Here is a 24,950-nt window from a genome sequence, read left to right on the forward strand (position 1 = left end):
TGAAACCAGCTCTGGCTCTGTAGTACAAATTTCTTGTTTTCATAAGTTTTGAATTAAAATCTTCCACCAAACCTTAGTCACAATTTATGTTCCTAACACTAGCTTAATGATAACTAATTTATTTTACTAAATTATTTGTTATATCTAAAATTAATTGAAAGAAACACAGCATCTCAAAATAAATACAGTAACGAAAGGGTTAAATATTTAAATACAAAAATATAATAATAGGTTTTTTTAAAGCATCAAATGGCTCTGGGAGCGCAGTAGAGTTAAATAATAATCAGAGGGGTCCATAGGCAAAAAATGGTTGAGAACCACTGCACCCCACCTCTCTATCCTCGTCTTTCCCTTCAAATGATACTTGAAAAAAGTTGGCCAGAGAGTCTGGCTGGATAGGAAAGTGTCCACCTTCAAACATTTCATGATAAGTCCACCATGCAATCTCTTCCGCTACAGACGTAAAGCAGAGGAAGATTTGTCTCCCTTCTCTGCCATGTACATCGATGTTCCTTGAAAGAGCGGCTGTCCAACATCGTTTCTGGGTTAGGTACAAGGCTAGTAATGGGAAGTGGGGAGGGAGGAGGGATGCTTAGTGGCTACCATCAACCCAAGTACTCGCCTGGTACTTTATTCCATCAACAACAAAGTCTGACATTCATGGAATTTGGACACACTACAATGATGATGATGATGATGATGACTTCAAATATTGGCACAAGGCCAGCAAGTTCAGAGGAGGGGATGAGTCAGTTACATTGACCCCAGTGCATAACTGGTGCTTATTTTATCAACGCCGAACGGATGAAAGGCAAAGTCAACCTCTGTGGAATTAGAACTCAGAACGTGAAGATGGACAAAATGCTGCTCAGCATTTTGCCTCTGGTGCTAACGATTCTGACAGCTTGCAGCCTTATTAATAATAGTCCTTTCTACTGTAGGCACAAGGCCTTAACAACAACAACAACATCACCATCCTGTACAACAATACTATGTGCAAAGCCAAAAAATAAGGGCACCCTAGTCATAATACCGACTTGAACCCCTAACTTGTTGTCTCTTGAGGTCTCTGGGTGAGACTTGGAGTCAACGTGTACAAATACAAAGCAAAAACCAAACATATAATAATAATAATAATAATAATAATAATAATCCTTTCTACTAAAGGTACAAGGGCTGAAATTTGGGGGTAGGGTTGGGGGAATAATCGATTACATCAACTCCAGTTTGTAATTGGTAGTACTTATTTTATTAACCTTATAAGGATGAAAAGCAATTTGAAATTGATATGATTTGAACAGAGAATATAATAATAATAATAATAATAATAATAATAATAATGATAATAATAGATGCCATTATCATTATTATTTCTTAATGGAAGTACTTTGAAAGTTATAATAAAACGCTATACATTAATCACGTTATAAATGTGTGGGTGTGAGTGAGAGAGAGAGAGAGAGAGAATGTATGTGAGTGTGTGTCTGTGTGAGCACGTGTGTGTGTGTGTGTGTGTGGTGTTTACTCACACATGTAAATTTCTGCTTGATAGAGAACCAACGAATTGATGAAAATTGAAGTAGACATCTATTACTGACTAATGTCTGTGCATGCACATGTGTGCAATATATATACATACATATATACATATATATATATATATATATATATATATATACATGTGTGTATATGTATGTGTATATATATATATATATATATATATATATATATATATATATATATACATACATATACACACATGCATATTTGTATACATAAACGTGCATGCGTGTGTTTATATATTTATATACACACAAACGCATGCATATATGTATATATGTACATATACGCATATGTATGTGTGTACACATAAGTGGATTATATGTGTGTGTGTGTTTGTGTATATAAATATTAGGAGTGCAGTATGATAATATATTGTGAGTTTAGAAACAAAAAAGGAGTGTATATATGTCTATGCAACATAAGCAAATATTCCTATATTTTGTTTCAAAAACCACTGACAAATTATTATTCACCCATACACATTACATACTTATATACACAAATATGTATACTTATATATACAAATATACATACCTGTATATGCATATAAACACATACATACATGTATATGAATATACAAACACACACACACTAATTGGCAGATGATATTAAGGAAAAATTATACAGTGTCTGGCTCTTTGATAAGAGAATGGGTTTTTATTTCATTACAAATTAATTAAAAAAAAAAGCCATGGTTTTGTGGTAAGAAGTTTGTTTCCCAACCCTGTGGTATTATGTTCAGTTCCACTGTGAGTGGATTTCGTAGACAGAAACTAAAAGAAGCCCATTGTGTATACATATGTATATATGTGTGTGTATGTAGATATATGTATATATACACATATATACATCCTCTGAGTGGTTGGCGTTAGGAAGGGCATCCAGCTGTAGAAACTCTGCCAAATTAGATTGGAGCCTGGTGTTGCCATCTGGTTTCACCAGTCCTCAGTCAAATCGTCCAACCCATGCTAGCATGGAAAGCGGACGTTAAACGACGATGATGATGATGATGATGATGATTCATAAATATATATATCAGCCATTTCATCATGTGGAACCATTAATCCCTACATAGTTTTTCATTCACTCTCTATTTTTTTTCTCCTCAATCCTTTTTCTTGAAGAGCATAGGCTCGAAACATCAAAGACTTTTCCATTCTTCCCAAGCATTAAAGCCATACGCCTGCTTGCTGTTCCTTCATCTGTCTACATCTCTTGTTTTCTGTACATTTGAACTATATATATATATATATATATATATATATATATATATATATGTATATATATCAGTGGTGACTCAGGCACTCAGACTGTTTAGCTTAGCCTGAGTATAAATTTAGTAAAATGAATGTGTATTTGTAAGCTGATTCAGTTTCTGCCAACACTGACTGCAAGTATGTAATTGCAGCCAATAACTCAGGCTCCTTTTATTGAGCCTGATCACAGTTCATTTATTTTCATTCAGTGTCTGGTGGTCCTCTTAGAGGTGCCCTGTGTCAAAAAATATAATTCTACTGGATGTTCTCTCAACATCGTTCACACATGCCTCAAGTTACAGCACAAGTTGTTATTGATAATCATAACAATTACAAGTAATTCAAATTCAATGGTTTTTTTGTTTTTGAAACAATATATTTCTATAGAGATTAGGATTTAAATTCCAATCTATGAAAAGTTTCCATTCTACAATATTGTTAAAGGAACGAAAAATTATCCAGCAACTCAGGCTAACACGGAGGAACCTGGTCGGTGTGAAAGTCTAACTGGCATCTCTTGTCAAGAGTACAGGTGACAGTCAGATCGCTGATGTTTGTTGTGCACTCTGCTGTTGTCATTTGATTGCTGTTATTCTGTGCATTTGTGTGTAGAGATCAGTTGTGTCTTGCAGGGTTGCTTTATTTTCTAGCCTTAACTTAGAAATGGTGAAAAAGAAATAGTGCCAGATATAAAAAATAAGCCATTTGGAGCAAGAAATAAAGCGGAAAAACGTGAAATTCTTCAAGCAGGCACGTGTCTTACACAAAATATGTGATGAGCCTAGGTGATGCTGATGACCTGATATGTTTGTGTGTGTGTGTGTGTGTGTGTGTGTGTGTGTGTGTGTGTGTGCTTCTGCTTTATGCTCTTACTTGATAGGGCTGGGGTCATCCTAGGTTAGTGGCCCCAGAAGTGCTGTTATCATATGTAAAGCTGACCAGGTCTACCAGTGCTCTCCATCACTGGCTGTCTCATGTCAGCCCCTCTGCATATACGCATATGTGTTATTTCTTTACTGCCCACAAGGGGCTACACACAGAGGGGACAAACAAGGACAGACAAACAGATTAAGTTGATTATATCGACCCCAGTGCATAACTGGTACTTATTTAATCAACCCCGAAAGGATGAAAGGCAAAGTTGACTTTGGCGGAATTTGAACTCAGAACGTAGCGGCAGACGAAATACCGCTAAGCATTTTGCTCGGCGTGCTACCGTTTCTGCCAGCTCGCCGCCATTGCATGTGTGTGTGTATAAACTTATGTACACACACATGTATGTGAATGTGTGAAAATATGTGAGTCCTTGTCTTGACAGTGTATAAGATCTGCTTGTGTGACACTCATTTAAAGTGTCATTCATTTCCAAAACTCTGTGGAAAACATGTCTGGCCATGAGGAAATGTCACTTTGTTTGCAAACAGGTAGGGGTTGGCAACAGGAAGGGCATCCGGCTGTAGAAAAATCTGCCTAAAACAAAATCCATTTGACCCATGCAAGAATGGAAAAGTGGATGTTAAGATGACAAAAGTCCTTTGTGTGTGTGTGGCTGTCTGTATTTATGCCTTGCATTTAAGCAGTTTAACAAACAAATATCAATAAAATAAGCAACAGAGTTTAAAATATAAGTGGTGGGCTTCTATATAACTGAGTAAAACCTTTGAACACAGTGCCCCAGCATGGACACAGTCCAGTGACTGAAACTAATAAATGAATACATACACAAAGGATACACACACACACACATATATGTATGTATAAATACAAACACATATATATATAGCTTAGTTTTTCCTTGGGGCTGGCCAGATTGGAACAATCTCAAGTATAACCTGCTGAAATTGCAAAGATAATCTGAAACTCGACTGAAGAAAGAAAACTCCGGATGACCTGTCCTTGTTTTTTTTTGTATCATCTGTCTGGATGTTTTGTTGTCCTTTTTTTGTATCATCTGACTGTCAGGATGTTTTGCATTCTTGTCCCATTTTTAGTATTCCTTTTTATATAAATATAGTGGCGTATGTACACTTTGCTCTCTTATATGTAAGTACATATATATATATATCTGTATATATACACACACACAGGCTTGTGACCCTGAGATACTTGTTGGTAATATGGAAGGGTTTCTGGCACTGCAATGCATTTGGAAGTGTGTCCAAAACCTCTGAGAGTGACTTCTACGGTTTCTGCAGAGGGTAAAGCATCTATGATATTTTTTTATCACCTGCTTGTACCACATCCAAACGTTCATTTTTTCTCTTTCTCTGTGTTTTTTTGAATTGACTATATATACACACATATATATACACACATATATATATATATATAGAGAGAGATTTTGCCATGTTGGACCGATGAATTCTACAAGTTATTTTTCATTCTCTCTCTGTTTATTTTCTCAATCCTTTCTGTTGAAGAGCGTAGGATCAAAATGTAAAAGACTTTTTCATTTTCCTGAACATCAAACTAATACACCTGCTTCTTGTTCATATACCTGTCTTTGTCTTTTGGTTTTCTATAAATTTCAACTATATATATATATCACGGTGGTGCACCAGCATGACCGCAGCCACTTGGCTGAAACACATAAATAAATAAATATATATATATATATATATATATATATATATATAAGTTCAAAAAAAGGAAAAAGACAAAAAACAATAACAAAAAACAACAACGTGAGGACGGGATACAGGTAGTGTTACTATATATACATACATATACAGTCCTTCTCTTTCAGATTTATGCTTTACCAAGGATCACACACACACACACACACACACACACAAATGCCAGACATTTGAGTTTGATGCAGCACTGGTTCATATCAAACCGTCCAACCCATACCAGCATGGAAAAAGGACATCAAATGATAAGACACACACACACACACACACACACACACACACACACACACACATTGAAATAATTTTGTAAGTGGTTACATGAATGGAAACCAGTGTACTCTATACATTGTGTAAAGTAAATACATTAAACATATATTACTACATTTGTAGGACTCTGATTTTCCTGCGAAACAGAGCATTCATCAGAAGGATGTGATTCAAAACAACATGTACCTTGTGTGTGTGTATGTGTGTGTATGAATACATTAATTTACCTGTTAAGCAATAGATATGAATTTTTACACACACACACATATATACACAATGAACATGTACATACAAACTCATTCTTATGTATATATTTATCAAACAGCATTCAATTTAGCCTTAAACCGCTAGCTATAGCCAAAAGCTCCCCTACATGTGTGTGTGTGTGTGTGTGTGTGTGTGTGTGTGTGTGTGTGTGTGTGTGTGTGTGAACTAACACATCTGAAATCTGTGATGCACAGACTTACACACATCTATACAGACACACACACACACAGAGTATTACAGTACCACACACACACATAGTAATTACTTATTTATCATAATATATACATTCGTGTGTGTGTTGGTGCAAACAGGAAAAATAGAACTCAGAATATGAGTATATATACATTCTTTATTAATATTTAGTAGAAGCAACAGAGTGACTCACGGTCTGAGAGTTTCGTATGTTGGCACAAGTTTGGTAAGTGCCAACGCACGAAACTCCCAGACCTTCAGTCACTCTGTCACTTCTGCTAAATATTAATAAATACATATATATATTTAAAAATAATACATACACCCCTATATATATATATATATATATATATACATCCCCATACATATACACCCCCTATATATATACACACCCCATATATATATAGGGGGTGTAATGTGTATATGTGTTGTGTGTGTGTGTATATATACGAGTGTGTATGTGGGTAAGCAAACATTCAACAGTGAAAACCTACACAACTCGAACATTTAAGAAAAACAAAAGGAAAAGACAACTGTGTAGTGATGACGTTTGTTTAACCCCAGGCCTACTATGATCACAGATACTCCATCCGTAAACATCTCCTCTTTTATTTCGGACATTGTGTATCTAGATCTAACTTATTCGATGCGACCGTTTCTTGTCAAGAAGTGAATGAGGTGTAAGTGAGGAAAGAATTGGGAGAAACGAAGTTTGGCTATTTCTAGCAAACCAAAGAACCACATAATGGTTCCTTCAAATGACATGTCGTGTAGACATGTAACTGGTATGTTGATAAATGCTACCTCTCTGTCTTCTGGACTGTGTGTGTATATATGTATATAGTTGTACGTCTTTCCTTTAAAATGTGTGTATGTGGTTTTGTGTGTGTGTGTATTTATGTGTGCGTGTGTATTTGTGTGGTGTGTGTAATGTTTGTGTATATATTATTTGTATGTAAGAACTACGTCAGTAGGTGCACGTATGTGTGTGTTCGTGGTTTAGGTGAGATAATCAGGTGTCCTTCTTTTACGGCTAATTTATGAATGAAGATCAAGTGACAAGAGATGTTGCAAGGAGATGGTGGTGGTGGTGGTGGCATCGGTGGCGGGAGTGGAAGAAGGGGGAGGAGGTGGAAAAGAAAAGACAAGCGGTTTACAACCGAAGTGTTTAGAGATGGTTTAGAGAAGGAAGCGGAGGGGAGGTGGCGGGGGGGGGCGATAGTAATTAGCAAAATAAATAAATAAATAAATAGATAAGGAAAATTAAGACCACCACACGAACGACAACCACTTCCATGTAACATCATCACCACCACCACAACCACAACCACCACCACCACCATCATCATCATCGTCATCATCACAACCAGCAGTATTAGTTCTTTACTATTAAACAACAATAATAATAATTGTTACTACTTACCCATTCATAGTTCTCCCACAATGCCTCCCAGGAATACATGGCAATTCCATCAGACGGCAGTGGTGATGATAGCGGTGATGATGACAATGAGGATGCTGACGACGACGACGATGAAGAAGACGGCGAAAATAACGGCGATGAGGGAAATAATGTGAAGGCTCGTCGGTGGCTCGAGTAAGCAGCGGGCATATTATTCTCCTGATTGTAAGCTTGGGTTTAATAATAATAATAATAATAATAATAATGATAATAGGTGATTATCATTATTATTATTATTATTATTTATTAATTAATTAGTATTAGTGTTGGTGTTGTTGCAACTGGGGTTGCCACACCGGTTGCGGTTGCGGTGCTTTGCTGCCCCCCCTGCGCCGCTCGAGCTTGCTTTAACCACACATGTAGCGGCGACACCGCCACATGTCGCGGAAAGAAGAGAAACCCACTGACATGGACTGGAGAGAAATGCGTAGTGTCTGTCTGTCTGATAGATAGATAGATAGATAGATTGATGGAGAGAAAAAGAGAGAAAGAATGAAAGAGAGAGAGGGGGTTCACAGTTAGATCATCGTTTGTGGTTAACGTCTCTCAATGAAATGAGCCGAACTGCAGCAGTGATAGCTGCAATAGTAGCAGTAGTATTGTACTTGTAGTTACTGTAGCTGCAATGAGAAAGAGAGGGTGGGAGAGAGAGAGAAGGAAAGAAAAGAAGGAGAGAGTGGGGGAAAGAGCGAGGAAGACAAAGGGATAAGAGCGATAGGGAGACAGGGAGAGAGAAAGGAAGATAAAAAGAGAGAGGAGGAGGATAGAAGAGACAGCGATAGGACGAGAGCAAGGAAGACGAGAAAGACAGCGAGAGAACGAGAGATGAAAGACGGGAAGAAAGAGAGAGACAATAAGCGAGGGAGAAGGAAGAGAGAGGCAAAGAGAGAAAGACAATAAGCGAGGGAGAAGGAAGGGAAAGGGAGAGAGAAAGAGAGAGGGAGAGTTGGGGTATGATTGGTAGCAGCAGTATTTCGCCTGTTGCAGCCAAGAACGGTAGATCTGGAAAGCGGAACCATCATTACCACCACCATCATCATAATAAATACCAGTTGTATACTGTAAAAAACGACATAACCCAGTGTCGGGTACCCCCTTCTGTAGGTAATAATCGGTGGCTTTCTGCCCAGTTTTTGCAATGGAAGATTTTTTAACAGAGGAAAGGGAGAAAGAATTATACTCGAGGTACTTGCTTCGGTGTTTGAAGGGCAATCCAGAAATTTTAAGGCGTGTAACGCGATTCTTCTTTTTTTTTTTTACCTAATCTGACAGTCATCATATTATTTTTAAGGAGATTATATATATTCCGTGCATATATATATATATATATATATATATATGATGAGAGAAGGGTGTTTGTCCCATGTTTGCAATTATCATACACCTGCAGCTCTTCTGCCAAATAAAGAAATAAGAATAACAATTATTCTCATTCATTATTATTATTATTATTTAATAAAACCGAAGAAACGATTCATCTATGCTAATATACATCTTTCTCTCTCAATGTGTGTATGGACAGGCCGGTACAACCATATATATATGTGTGTGTGTATGTATGTATGTATATGCACATACATATATACACAGTTTTAGAGAGAAAGAGAGAGAGACGTGTATACCACACTATGTTGCATATATTTATTTTCCATATACGTCCGAAAATGTTTGTTTTTGCTAAGCAATGCAGTTTTTTTGTTGCTTTCTAATTTGTGTCGCCCTTATGGCAAATACAGAATCCCTCATCACCATCATCATAAACGGATAGTAAAAAAAAAATAAATAAAATAAAAAACGATGGTGCGTTGAACAAAAATACCTTGCATTTAGTTACATATATATCGAGTCTCTTTGAAGGCAAATCGTGCATTAAGCCTTTTGGCTTTCACTTTCACCCCCTTCTGGAATCGATTCAGTAATTAGCAATAATACTGTAGATTACTAATAACACTCATTAATTAGAATATATGCAATGTCCTTCGTAGATTTATGATCCTATAATAACTGAAGAGGGATAGGTGCAAAAGAATTAGCATGGTTTAAAGGGGACATCGTAGATACAAGGAAGGGAGCACTTGTATGGAGTGTTGGCAGTCGATTAGAGTTGTCCCCTAAGAAGCTGTACTTTCATTTCGGGGATAAATTTCCTTTTTCATCTTTTAACATATATTTACATATTTAATTTTTTTTTAATATTTGTACTGTACATATACACTTAAGTCGTGTATATTTGTGTGTATATGCATATATTTATATACATACACGTACGCACGTATACACATACATATACACACGTATGTCTGCATATATGTTTGTATGTGCGCGTGTATATATTAGATCTAGTAGTATATACAAATTATTGATATGTTGATATCACGACAGTACTCGACATCTTTAGACAGAGTTAATTAAAATGTGTACGGTTCGTTTAAATATACAATAAACGTTATCAGTTGTTTTACACCAACCAAAACAAATATCCCTTTCACAATAATATGTATGTGTTTATGTCATAAATTTACATTGTGTCTAATGCTTCGTTACTTTACCGTTTCTTCATTACGTACATACACCGCGACATGTTTATAATACTGTACCCTAATATTTATAAGGTACAATTATGTAATGTTTATGCCATAATGCTTGGTGGCAAAAACGAAAGGTGTGTTATCACGACTGCCAGTGTTTGGAATCTTTTAATATAGCTTTATCTCGTATTTTACTCGTAAGCTAAGGGGGAAAAAGGCTCAATGGTCAAGACTTTTATCCCAGATTGATGACGTTAACGCAGTTGATGTCCAGCCTGGTTCAATGTCTTCATGAACACAGTAAACAGGGGCAAGAACAGGATGTGTCCAGTCCACAGGCTTGCGACAGAAATAAAGGCAGGCAGTGACCAGGTGCTGATGTTAAACTGGACAGTGGGTAAGGTCGACCAGCCAATGACCAAGTGATGCTGTCAAAGTGGACACTGTGTTAAGTCTATCATCCAAGGACTTGGTCTGTGGTGGTGGTGGGTGTCTTGTAGGAAACCAGTCCAGGATGCAGTAAAAGTTTGGGGACTGCTGCTGTAGGGGATAATTTGAAGTCGACCCTCACTGGACATTGCACTCAGAACATGGCCAATGTAGTAGTAGTAGTAGTAGTAGTAGTAGTAGTAGTCAGTGGCGAACTGACCAGGTTGTCATCTTGCCTGATGGCAAATGGGCCCCTGCGCCATTAGAATCCATATATGGAGGCCCGTGTTAGTATCTAAGGGGCCTATCCCCTCAAGTTTGGGAATTTTTTATTCACTCCTGGAAGAATGTATTAATTATTTCAGCCTGGCTGTGTTTGTAGACAGTTGAAAAGAATACTTTTAACTAAAAAAAAAAAAAAAAATTAAATGACAGCATTGTAGTTGTGGGTGGACCCCCTTAGTCTCCTGGCAACCAATATTTTTAGACCCAGTCCGCCACTGGTAGTAGTGGTGGTGGTGGTGGTGGTGATAATGACAATTGTAATAATTGTGTTGGTAGTAGTAATGAAGTGGTGGTAGTAGTGTTATTACAGCTGAGTAAGAACACTTATGTAGACATGTAGCAAAGCACTACCACCACTACTGCCACAACCATACCACCACCTCCACTACTACTACTACTACTACTAATAATAATAATAATAATTAGAATAGTATAACCACTATAGCAATAGTACTACTATTACACTACTGCCACTATCACTACTACTACATACCTTCATCATCGATGACATTTATAGTAATAATGTCTCTACCACTAATACTAGTACATGTACCGTTGTCAGCTACTATTGCCGATATTTTCAACACACACACACACACACACACACACACACACACACACACACACACACACACACACACACATAGAGCTTATAGAGATCTAAATGAAACACAGTCTGGAGAGATAGAGAGAGAGAAATGAGAAAGACTATGTGAAAGAGAGAGAGAGAGACAAAATGAGTGAGAGAAACAAGGGAGAAAAGGTAATTGGAAAGAGAGAGTGAGAGAGAAAAGGCAGTCATATAGATGTGTGTGAGTGTGTGTGTATGTTGCTGTATTTTGGGTGACTATGCCAATAAACACACACATACACACACACACACACACACACACACACACATATATAAATACCACATACACAAACAATATATATATAGAGAGTGAGAGAGGAGAGAGGATGAGAGAGATACAACAAACGAATAAGATACATGAGTGACTAAATTAATAAGAATGTAAGATTCAACAACAGCATCAAAAAATAACGAAGAATTTATTTCAAAATACTACAAAATAAAGAGTTATTGAATTCTAATGAGATCTTGGATTTCAAGATGCCCCAAAATATATTCGTGTCTTTCTCTCTACTAGACTTGCACATAGCCGAGGGTGTTTTTAATCTTGAGAGTTAAAGGGTGACCTTACTAGTGCTGGTCTCCCAAGAAAGGAAACAAAATAGGAACCAGATCACTCGGTAAAATGGTTGACATTAAGAAGGGCATCAAGTTATAGGAACCATGCCAAAGTAGATACAGGACAACATGGTCGTCTGACTTGTTACAGTCCATCAAACTATGTAATTCAGTGGTTCTCAGCAAGTGCCCACATCTTAGGGGTCTGTATAAGGGGTTTTATTGTTAAAATTTATGCGCTATAAACTGGTTATACTTCTACAAAACACAAAATATTAAAAATTTTTTTATGCAGGTAGAAGCTGTGTGGTAAAGAAGCTTGCTTCCCAACCACATGTTTCCGGGTTCAGACCCACAGCACGGCACCTTGAGCAAGTGTCTTCTTCTACTATAGCCTTGGGCCGACCAAAGCCTCATGAGTGGATTTGGTAGATGGAAACTGAAAGAAGCTCGTCATATATACATATGTGTATATGTATATATTTATGTGTGTACCTTTATGTATGTGTTTGTCCCCATCACCACCACCACCATCGCTTGACAACCGATGTTGGTATGTTTACATCCCCCATACCTTAGCAGTTTGGCAAAAAAGACCGATAGAATACTTCCTCCTCTAATAATATTTCTCCACTACCACTCTTTCACAACTACCACTCTCTCATAACTACCATTCTGTTCTTCTCATCATACTTTACCCTCTCTCAACTCTCCACCTAGAATCCTGACATTCTATTCCATTCTCCTTCAATTACAGGGGCTGCTTTAGCCCTTTAAGTCTTCTTAGTTGCAAGGCAACCTCACCAATGACAGTGCCATGGTAAAAGCCACCCAGTACACATTGTAAAGTGGTCGGCATTAAGAAGAGCGACCAGTCATAGAACCCTTGCAAATGTATGCCCCTGACTGAATGGGGATGCAGTATTGAGGGAAGCGGTATTGGGCCAAGTGTTAGAGTAAAGAGGGACAGGAACAGATATCTGGCTGTAGAGGAGAGACATAGCTACTCCAGCTCAGGAGAAGGAGAGAGGAGAGTGGAGATGGGGTGTGAGAACCTCATAGTACAAGGTGGACAGAGAATGTGTGTGTGTGTGTGTGTGTGTGTGTGTGTGTGTCTGTGAGAGTGTATGTGAGTTTGTGTGAATGTGTACGAGTGTTGTGGGTGTGATTATGTGTGTGTGTGAGAGAGAGTATGGGTGTGTGAGTGTGTATGTGTGCGTGTGTATGTATGAGAGTATGGGTGTGTGAGTGTGTATGTGTGCGTGTGCATGCGCACTTATGTCTGTGTCACACTGTATCTGCCTGTTTGTGAATGAAGAATGACAGATGGTTGGAGATGGGGACAGAGATGGCTGCAGTGAATGGGGAACATGGGCTGGAGGTGTGGTCAATAGTGAATCACAGTTTTTTTGGGGAAAATAAAAGAAAAATGGGAGTGGATTGAGGAGGAGGAGGTGATAGGTGGTAACACATAAAAAAAAGAGTAGAGGGTGGGGGAAGAAATAGGAAGATGATGTGAAATGTGGTTGAGATGAAGCACAGGGGCAGAGATAAAGGTCAGAGGCATGTAGGGAGGACCATAGGGAATGACAAAAACAAGTGGGGGGGGGGGACACTGACTTCGGATATGAGGAGTGCTGGGGGGGGGGGGGGCATTAACAGGCAAAATAAAGCTGTAAGCGAAGATATTGAGAATGCTGGATGAGTAACTAGGAAGGTGGTTCCAATGAGAGGAGGGGGAATGAAATATATGAATTTCTATCTGTAATTACAACAGCCAATGACATAGGGTCATAGTTAGAGGGGTGAAGGAAAGACAGGTGTTATGAAGGTCAACTGTAACACCTGTACAGATTGGAAGCAGGGAACACAGACATTGATGATATACTTTCAGGACCGGAGATTTTGCTGTGAGGGATGGGTCTTCTTGAGCACAGTGAATCACCATGTATCATCATCATCATCCTTTAATGTCCGTTTTTTTCCATGCTGGCATGGGTTGGATAGTTTGACCAGAGCTGGCAAGCCAGGGAGCTGCACCAGATTCCAGTCTGATCTAGCTTGGTTTCCCTTCCTAATGTCAACCATTTTACAGTGTGTGCTGGCTGCTCTTTATCGTGGCACTGGCACAAGTACTTTTTATGTCACACCAGCACAGAACTCTTGTAAGTTAATCCTCTACCACCAGGGGATGTGGCCTTAACAGCTCTGCAGTGGAGGATGGTTCTTGAGTACATCATCATCATCGTCATTTGATATCCGCTTTCCATGCTGGCATGGGTTGGACTATATATACCTCTTTTACTCTTTTATTTGTTTTAGTCATTTCACTACAGTTTTCACTTCCTCGTCACTGGAATAATGTTTGCCTCTTAAAACCGCTTTCATGGGGCCGAAGAGATGATAGTCTGGTGACAAGGAAGTGAAAACTGTAGTGAAGAAGTGGCTCAAAGAACAGTCAACAGAATTTTACGGGGCAGGGATACATGCTCTCATTTGAAGGTGGAACATTGCTATTGAGAGAAACGGTGACTATGTTGAGGAGTAGGGATGTGATCCACAGAGGACCAGCTTCATTCTGATGTATGATACAGGTTCCTGTGTTGGTAATTATACCTGTCCTAAACAAAATGGCATTCTTTTTGAATCACCCTCTTGTATATATATACATATATATATATATATATATAGGTTCCAAGTTCACAGCTGAGGTTGATGCTAGGGATCTGTAGTAGGCTTCTGAGTTAGGTGTATATTAAGGAAAAAGGGCAATAAAACCAAGGCAGGACGAGTATCTCAAGTCATTTAGAATATTTAATTAGAGTAAGGTGAATTTCTATATATTCTCTCTCTCTCTCTACATATATACATATACATACACAGACACACACTTGTACAGCTGCTTATTTCAATTATAACTGATTTGCATTGTTCAGTAGTCTTCTAATCCATTAAGTACTTGTGGCAAATATCACCCCCCCCCCCATCACCATAACATCTTTTATGAAAGAAAGTGTTATTTATTACACTAAACTGTACAAAACATGCTAGCCAGAATCGGAACAGCTGATTGGCTGAGCAAGCTATGACATCAGCAGCGTCTGATATTGACAAACGTCCAAGCTTTTAACAAAAGACAAACTGGCCATGTGACCAGTAAAGCCGGTCATAATAGAAGAAAACGGAGATCAAATAAGTTGTCCTATGTTCCAACATGCCGAGTAAACAATGGCGGGATTCAAATTTAGAACATGAAGGGATGTAATTTATATATAACAAGCTGTAATATTCCGTATGTATGTGTGTGTGTGTGTGTGTGTGTTTGTATAGGTGCAGCTGTGTATGTGTGGTAAGAAGCTTGTTTCCCAATCACGTGGTTCCAGGGTTCAGTCCCACTGCGTGGAACCTTGGACAAGTGTCTTCTACTATAGCCGCGAACCAACCAACACCTTGCGAGTGGATTTGGTAAACGGAAACTGAAAGAAGCCTGTCAGATATGTGTGTATGTACGAGTCTTTGTGTGTCTGTCTGTTCCCCCCACCACCACTTGACAACAAGTGCTGGTGTGTTTATGTCCCAGTAACTTAGCAGTTTGGCAAAAGATACTGATAGAATAAGTATGAGGTTTAAAAAAAAAATATGGGGTGGAGTCACTTGACTACGAAAAATTGCAGGCAGTGCCCCTACATGACCACAATCCTATGATTGAAACAAGTTATATATATGTGTTTGTGTGTGTGTGTTTGTGTGTGTTTGTGTGTGTGTTTGTGTGTGTGTGTGATGACTGACCATGGGATTGCACCTAGAAAGTTACCCTCCAAGGCACAAGTCTGGGCAAGGTTGTTTATGGAAGGCCAGCAGTCGCCCATGCATACCAGACTCCCTTCTCCATGCCACCAATCTTATCCAAGTGAAAGACAAAGGTTGATACGGCTTGCTATGACAGTGATGTCACAACTCATTTCTACAGCTGAGGGAACTGGAGCAACGTGGTGAAATAAAGTGTCTTGCTCAAGAACGCACAGCCTGGTCTCGAAATTGAACTCACTACCTCATGATTGTGAGCCTAATGCTCTAACCATACACACACACAATCTATGTATATATATATATATATATACACACCTGTGCTGGTGGTATGTAAAAAGCACCTTCCGAGTGCTGGGCCTAATGAAGGCAATGGCAAAAATCACCAAGACCTTTGTCAATATGCCGTGCTTGAGAAGAAGACCCTCAAGGCTCAGAGGCCTTGAAAACTCAAAACCTTTTATACACCCCTAGTACGCCTGACTGGCCTTCGTGCAGGTGACACGTAAAAGCACCTACTACACTCTCTGAGTGGTTGGCGTTAGGAAGGGCATCCAGCTGTAGAAACTATGCCAAATTTAGATTGGAGCCTGGTGTTGCCATCCGGTTTCACCAGTCCTCAGTCAAATCGTCCAACCCATGCTAGCATGGAAAGCGGACGTTAAACGATGATGATGATGATGATGATGATGATGATGATACTAGGGGTGTTTTTTCCATTCTCTCTCTATTTATTTCCTCTTATTGCTTTCTGCCAAAGAGCATAGGGTTTGAAATGTAAAAGACTTTTCCATTCTTCCCAAGCGTCAAACTGATACACTTGCTTACTGTTCCTACACCTGTCTTCGTCTTGTTTTCCTCTAAATTTGAACTACACACACATACACATATGTGTGTGTGTGTGTGTGCATGTGTCTGTGTTTTTTTCCCTGCCACCATTTGGGAACCAATGCTGGTGTGTTTATGTCCCTGCAATTTAGCGTTTTGGCAAAAGAGTACCTGGCTTAAAAAAAAAAAAATAACACTAAGTACTGCAGCTGGTTCATTCGACTGAAAATTCTTCAAGGTGGTGCCCCAGCATGGCCACAGTCTAATGACCAAAACAAATAAAAGTGTGTGTGTGCGTATTTGAAACAGTGATCTTAATATATTCATTTCAAATTGAGTAGAAGAACGTCACAACATGGTAACTCGTTATACAAGAGCAGCCAGTTCTTGCATCAACAACCTCCATCATCAGCAGCAATACGACCACGACCACCACCACCAACAACACTACCACTTTATCATCACATCCACCACTCTCCTCAACACCATTAATACTAATAACAATAACAGCAACAACATTAATGACATTAGAAACACCAATGTCACAGCGCAAGTGGAATGGAAAGTTGAACAACATCAGAAATTTCTATGGAAAGACACAGACACACACACAGAAAGACATGCACACACACAAAGACATACAGACACATATACACACAAACACACAGTCACACAAACACAGAAACACACAATGACACAGACACACACACACACACAGAAAGATATATATGCGCACACAGAAAGACATGTGCATGTACACAATGACACTCACTCACACACACACACACACACACAGAATATATAGAAACACACATACCCACAAGCAGACACACTATGACACACAGGCAGACGCAGACAGAATCTACATACAAACACACTGATAGAAATATAATCACACACACAGACACTGGCATAATTACAGATGCACACACACACACACACACACACATATATATATATATGCAGACATTATGACACATATATACGTGATTGCAGACATCACAACATACACAGAAATAGTCAAACACACACACACTCAGTAAAACACACATATATCACAACACATGCACAGTCACACCCACACATAGCCACAATCACACACATACACAGTCAAATACACATATATTTCAACACACACACACACACACACAAACGCACACATAAACACATACACAGGAAAACACACACAGCCGCGCACACGCACACACAGACACACACTCCAATCCATGGCTGTATTGTTGAGTATTGACTCCACAGAAAAATCGACAAATATTGATTTTTCTGTGTTCACAGGAACCGTTTCCTCCGTAGAGAATAAGAATAATAAGAGTGAAGATTGGTACTTGTCACCAAACGCAACCAGTCACTGTGGAATACATAAGGTGGTGGTGGTGGTGGTGGTGGTGGTGGTAGTAGTAGTAGTAGTAGTAGTAGTGATGGTAGTGGTGGTGGCGGCGGCGGTAGTGGTGGTGGTGGTAGTAGTGATAGTAGTGGTGGTAGTGATGGTAGTGGTGGTGGTGGTAGTAGTAGTGATGATAGTGGTAATAGTAGTAGTAGTAGTAGTGGTGGTGGTGGTGGTAGTAGTAGTGGCAGTAGTAGTAGCAGTAGTAATATATTGGTACTTGAAACAGTAAGCATTGACATCAAGTACCACCACTACCACCACAACCAATGACGACAACAACTACTACACTAACTGTAACATCACCACAAGCACCACCAACACCAACGCACTAGCATTAAGACGAGCAGAAACACCACCAACAACAACAATAGTAATACCACTACTGCCATCACCACCACCACCACCACTATCATCAACAACACCACCAACTGTAGCACCAACAGCATCTCCTCCACCATTACCACCACCATCATCAAGTGTCTGTGGAACTAATAACTGTAGCAACAACATCAATAGTACCAGAAGTAGCACCACCACCACCACCACCATCAATATCAAGCAAGAACAAGAACAGTACCAGGAGCCTCTACCACCACCTAACCCCATTACTGCCACCACCACCACCACCACCACCACCACCATCGTCTACAAGAATACCAGTGGGCCCCCGCTACCACCACCACCATCACCTACAAGAATACCAGTGGCCCCCACCACCATCATCTGCAACAATAGAAATAACTTCATCACCACCAACAACAACAACAACGCTACCCCATACCACCACCACCACCTACAAGAATACCAGTGGCCCACCAGCAGCACCACCATCATCTACAACAATAGAACTTCATCATCACCACCTCCACCACCAACAACGTTACCCATAGCCCCAACCACCGCCACCACCAACACTGCCTGTGGCCCCACCACCACCACCTACAAGAATACCAGTGGCCCACCATCACCACCACCAACAACATAGCCACCCTAGCCCCAACCACCACCACCACAAGTCTGACAATGTGTCTACCTATTTCTCACTGGCCACAATTTGTAGGACATTTAATATAAGAAATACATCGAATTAACTGTTGTACCTGTGTTCAATGGATAACAGTATTTCTCAACTGGAGGGGGGGGGGTCAATATGACCTTTAGCGGGGGAGGAGGGGGTCCATTTCAGATCTCGTCATTAAAATGTTTTTTGGGGTTTTTTTTTTTCCTTTTTACTCGTTTCAGTTATTTGACTGCGGTCATGCTGGAGCACCTCCTTGAAGAAATTTTAGCCGAATGTATCAACACTAGTATTTATTTTGTTTTGTTTCTTTTTTTATTGTTTTTTTAAGAGCCTGGTACTTATTCTATCAGTCTCTTGAGCTGAACCGCTAAGGTATGGGGACATAAACACACCAACACCGGTTGTCAAGTACTGATGGGAGGAGGGACACACACACACACACATGCACATATATGTATAATACGATGGACTCCTTTCAGTTTCCGTCTACCAAGTCCACTCACAAGGCTTTGCTTGGTCTGAGGCTATAGTAGAAGACACTTGCCCAAGGTGCCACACAGTGGGACTGAACCCAGAACCATGTGGTTGGGAAACAAGCTTCTTACCACACAGCCAAAGGATTTTTTTTAAACATCAGATGGTTATGAAGGTCCATCCGAGTAAAACAGGTATCAAAAGGGTCAAGAACCCTTGATGTATAAGGTTAGCATAGCTGATTGGTTAAGGTGCTCATTTCATAACCACAAGGACCTGGGCTCAATCTGACTGTATGGCATCTTGGCACCAGTGATGTTGCAACTCATCCCTACATCTGAGGAACTGGAGCAATGTGGAATAAAGTGTCTTGCTCAAGCCCGGTCCAGGAATGAAACTCACTGTCTCATGATTGTGAGACGGACACTCTAACCAGAGCCATGCATCTTCACCACTTTAAATACAACACCTCATACAAGGCTCTTCACTCTCTTGTTTAAAAAACCACAGCTGTCACTCACAAAGGAATGCGTCTTGGTAGAGGTACTGGTTTGTTTATGTTCCCGTCACTTAGCAGTTTGGCATGAAACGATACAGTAAATACCAGGCTTAAAAATATAAATACCGGGATCAATTTGTTTGACTGAACGTTCTTCAAAGTGGTGCCCCAGCATGGCCACTGTCCAATGACTGAAACAAGTAAAAGATAAAAGATGCAAGATGACTCAGCATCTGTACTAAAAACAATGAGTCTTTTCCTGCCTCTAATGATGTCCTGCTCAAACCACTTGAGGTCCTCCTGTTACGGCTGCTGTTGAACTACTTCAGTTTCAAGCGAAGAACTAATCCACTGCCACCACCACCCCCAGCGCTAAGCCGAAACAAGATCAACTTGTTTTCTTTTAAAAGCCTGGTACTTATTCAATCAATCTCTTTTGCTGAACTGCTAAGTTACAGGGATGTAGAGACACCAACACCAGATCTCAAGCAGTGGTGGGACACACATATACATAGAAGACAGGCTTCTTTCAGTTTCCCTCTACCAAATCTGCTAACAAGGCTTTGGTCAGCCCAAGGCTATAGAAGAAGACACTTGCCCAAGGTGCCATGCTGTGGAACTGAACCTGGAACCATGAGATAGGGAAGCATGCTGTTTACCACACAGCCACACCCGCACCTTATTGCAAAAACATCTCTCCTTTCAGACATTTAGGCAACATACAGAGATGATTTTGAAGAATTTGGTAGAAATGATTCTATTTTGTTTACTTCTGACTTCAAATGCTCCACCTCCTCCCCCTTCTCCTACTCTTCAGTTTGACATTCTTTGAATAATTGGAATTTGTTCATTACTGGAATGGGTTGATGAAGTCGATAACAACAACACACACGCACACACACACACATATACATACATTACATACACACGCATATATATATATATATATATACACACTTTTATATATCTACACATACACACACATATATATACACACACACACACACATACAGATATATATATATACATACATACACACATTACAGATCTATACACCCACAGACACATACATACATACATGCATACATACACACATATTCCAACCTTGGTTCTATAATGCAAACTTCCTGTTTTTAAGTGATTTAAATTAAAAACTTCCATCAAAATTCCTTGTGAATTTATATTCCAAAAAACCAAATTAATAATGAGAAAATTATTTTATTGAATTCTTCGTTATTTTCAAAATTAATTGAAACAAAGTCAGTGTATTTCAACAGAAATATGATGACAAAATGGTTTAAAGCTAAATACCTCGATAGCCAAGGACATAGAATCAGAACTTGTGACAATATCTTAACCCAGCACTAACCCTCATTTTATTGTTGTGAACTTGGTGCTAATATTAAACAGAAGGTGGCATGCTGGACAAAATGTTTAGCATGTTATTACTATATTTATCCTACGCCATGGCAGCACCAGAATAATAACTAACACCTAAAATTACTCTGGAAGATGGAAATAATAAGCAGTGGCTGGAATAAAAAGCACAAGAGCTTTTTATGAGCACTCAAAAACGTTTCCCATAAATGGACTTAAAGGATATCTGTGTGTGTGTGTGCAACAGGCTTCCTGCAGTTGTTTGCCTGAAATTTTGGGGGGAGGGGACTAGGCGATTACATCGACTCCAGTGTTTCACTGGTACTTAATTTATCAACCAACCCCAAAAGCATAAAAGACAAAGTCAACCTCGGCAGAATTTGATAACGATTCTGCCAGCTCACCGCCTTTATAATAATAATATCATCATCATCATCATTTAACGTCTGTTTTCCATGCTGGCATGGGTTGGACGGTTTGACTGGGGTCTGGAAAGTCAGGAGGCTGCACCAGGCTCCAGTCTGATATGGCAGTGTTTCTACAGCTGGATATGTCCTTCCTAACGTCAACCACTCTGTTAGTGTAGTGGGTGCTTTTTACATGCCAGTAATAATAATAATAATAATAATCCATGGATGGAATTTATAAATATTCTAATGCATCGCTACATGTGTTTTGATGCATTAAAATACTTATAAATTCCATCCATGGATTATTATTATTATTATTAGTAGTAGTAGTAGTAGTAGTATATTTATCCTACATTATATCAGCACAGTCCAGTGTCTGGGAGGGTAACTTTCTAGGTGCAATCCCATGGTCAGTCATGACCGAAGGGGGTCTCAGTAGTATATGCAAACAGGAAAAAAAATATCGCAACAGCTATATAAACTTACAGGTCTTCGACCTATGACTAGTTTGGTAACTGCCAACGCATGAAAGTCTCAGACCTTGAGTCACTCTGTTACTTCTGCTAAATATCAATAAAATATGTATATACAAATTTTAATGTATGCGTTTTACTCCACATGCATTACATGCGCTACTAATAGCTTGACGTACATGACAAGTACGTTCATCAGACGCTGGTTCTTCTATGAAACCCCAGAAGTCTAAATAAGGGACCAGACGAGAAGCAATACTCTTCTTGTTGACCATTTTACACACATCAATTTACTCTCTCTCTCTCTCTCTCTCAGCGGTTCAGAATCAGAGACCAATACAATAAGTACTAGGCTCACAAAGAATAAGTCCCAGTGTCAATTTGGTTCGACTTAAGGCAGTGCTCCAGCATGGCCACAATCAAATAACAAAAACAAGAAAAAGAAGTAAAAGTCACTGTCAATAACCTTCTTGTTTAAGAAGAATAAATTTGTACTCTACAAAAGTGTAGAGTAACCAATCATATTAATGAAAAATTGTCTTTATTATAATTGAACATAAAAACAAACATTAATACACACACACACACACAAACATACATACATATTATAGAGAGTACACCCACACAAAAAAAGTAGGCTTTGCACAGTCTCCATCAAAGAAATTCACTCACAGAACAACTGAATGTCAATAGTGTGAGTGAAAGTTGCAAAATCAACAGCAACGAATGTCACTGGTCAAAAGAGTGGAATCCTGCAAAGGTCAAACGTGATTTCTTCAGCCATCTTTTCAAGAAAAAAAAAACAATAAGAAAAAAAAAACAATAAGTAAAATTTTTAAAAAAAAGGTAAAAATATTAAAGTGCTTACCTTTTCTTCGACCACCAGAGCTAACTGTTGCTCAAGAGTCTCCCAGTCCATTTTTGGCAAAGTATCCTCGATATCATATATTCCACAATCTTGAGCGCCGGTTGAATCATTCTTTACTTCGCCGTTTTTCTTTTGCTTATTTTCCCATGTTGTAAAGTTCGGTTTGCCATGTTTTGAGTTCGCTACAACATCAACATCCAGATTATTCAGATCGCTGAAATTAGGTTTATACGAATTGGCAGCAGAGTCGGTTTTATAAAGACGACCGCCACTCTGCAAACCTTCTGTGTCACAGCAGTCGACCGTATCGAGTTCGTTTGAATTTTCATCCCTCACAAAATCGTAGGAGTCTGTCGGAGTTTCTGCCAAATCGGCCGGAGAGGTCATAGTGGATTCAGTGAAGGAGCTTTCTTCGCTCATTGGGCTGTAGTCAGAGAAATCAGTCTTGTGGAGATCAAACGGCAGAACATCAGCATCGATCTTCTTCAGTTCGGCAAATTCTTGAGCCAAACTCAGGAAGTTTACCTTCTTCACTCTTTTGTGGAATTCTTCGTCAGTTTCATCAGGATTTTGTTGCAGAGTCTCAGACCTCGTACTGAAGCTATTACATTTCTCACTAATAATGGTTTCCTCTAAATCATTGGAATTAAAGATCTCTATTTCGTTGTCGGCAAGGTCTCGGAGCGGCCCAACAACTTCAGAATAATCAGATGATACAGATTCACATTCAGCATCTCTGATACGCCTGAACTGAGAGCCTCTGTCCGAGAGGTGGAGGCAGGACAAGTCATATTTCAGATCTGTAGGTTTGGTGAGGTCAGACAGTTGTTGTGGGTCTTCTTCGTCGAATATGCCGTCAGATTTGGGAGAATCTATTCTGGGAAAATCTTCTGAAGTGATGTTGTTGTTATAGGAATTCTTCAGTTCTTGGAATCCAGAATTTGAGTCCCACAATTCATTATCGCTGAAAATATAGAAATAATTCAATAAATTATATATCAATACATATGTGTGAGTGTACAGTGGGTGTGCATGTACTGTATGTGTGTGTGTGCGAATGTATTGTGTGTGTGTGTGAAAAAGCCTCTTACGTGCACATGGATGATTAATTCAAAATAATGTGGCCGTTGCCAGTACCGCCTGACTGGCCTTCGTGTGGGTGACACGTAAAAGCACTCACTACACTCTCTGAGTGGTTGGCGTTAGGAAGGGCATCCAGCTGTAGAAACTCTGCCAAATCAGATTGGAGCCTGGTGTTGCCATCCGGTTTCACCAGTCCTCAGTCAAATCGTCCAACCCATGCTAGCATGGAAAGCGGACGTTAAACGATGACGATGATGATGATGAATGTGAATAAATAAGCATTACATTTGACACGGTAATCTAAAAGCTTAAAGTATGATTTCAGGGAGACTTGGTTGCTATTTCTGGCAGGTCAAGCTACCACATAGAAGTTTATTGGTTCACTCAACAGAGTTAGATGTGCATCTATGAGATGCATGAAGGTGCAAGGGTGCAGAATAAAAAGTTAAGGATCGGTCACTTACCCGTCATTGGTTAAAGTTGTGCTGTTTTCGAGTCTGTCACAGGAATTCTCGTCAGATTCCAGTATGTTGAGGTTTTGTCTGAAAAGAGAAGCGGGGAAAAGATTATAAAAGAGTCTAACTATATGATCACCATCATCATCATCATCATCATTATTATTATTGTTATTATT

At 39.3% G+C, this 24,950-nt stretch overlaps 2 protein-coding genes across 4 annotated transcripts in view; one reads left to right on the plus strand and one right to left on the minus strand.

Moving 5' to 3' along the window:
* The window catches only part of LOC106878040 (RNA helicase aquarius), a 127,081-nt gene that overhangs the window by 21,715 nt on the left and 80,416 nt on the right, over positions 1-24,950 (plus strand). The gene's annotated exons all lie outside the window — the stretch shown is intronic.
* The window catches only part of LOC106878045 (uncharacterized), a 76,478-nt gene that overhangs the window by 15,622 nt on the left and 35,906 nt on the right, over positions 1-24,950 (minus strand). For all 3 annotated transcript variants that reach the window (XM_089342136.1, XM_089342134.1, XM_089342135.1), the window contains 2 exons: positions 24,781-24,858; positions 23,234-24,197 (listed from right to left, as the gene is read on the minus strand). In XM_089342136.1, the coding sequence (XP_089198262.1) occupies positions 23,234-24,197; positions 24,781-24,858 (1,042 nt within the window). The remainder of the gene's footprint in view (positions 1-23,233; positions 24,198-24,780; positions 24,859-24,950) is intronic.

The sequence above is a fragment of the Octopus bimaculoides genome, chromosome 25, assembly GCF_046866305.1.
Source record: "Octopus bimaculoides isolate indiv1 chromosome 25, ASM4686630v1, whole genome shotgun sequence".
Lineage (NCBI taxonomy): Eukaryota > Metazoa > Mollusca > Cephalopoda > Octopoda > Octopodidae > Octopus > Octopus bimaculoides.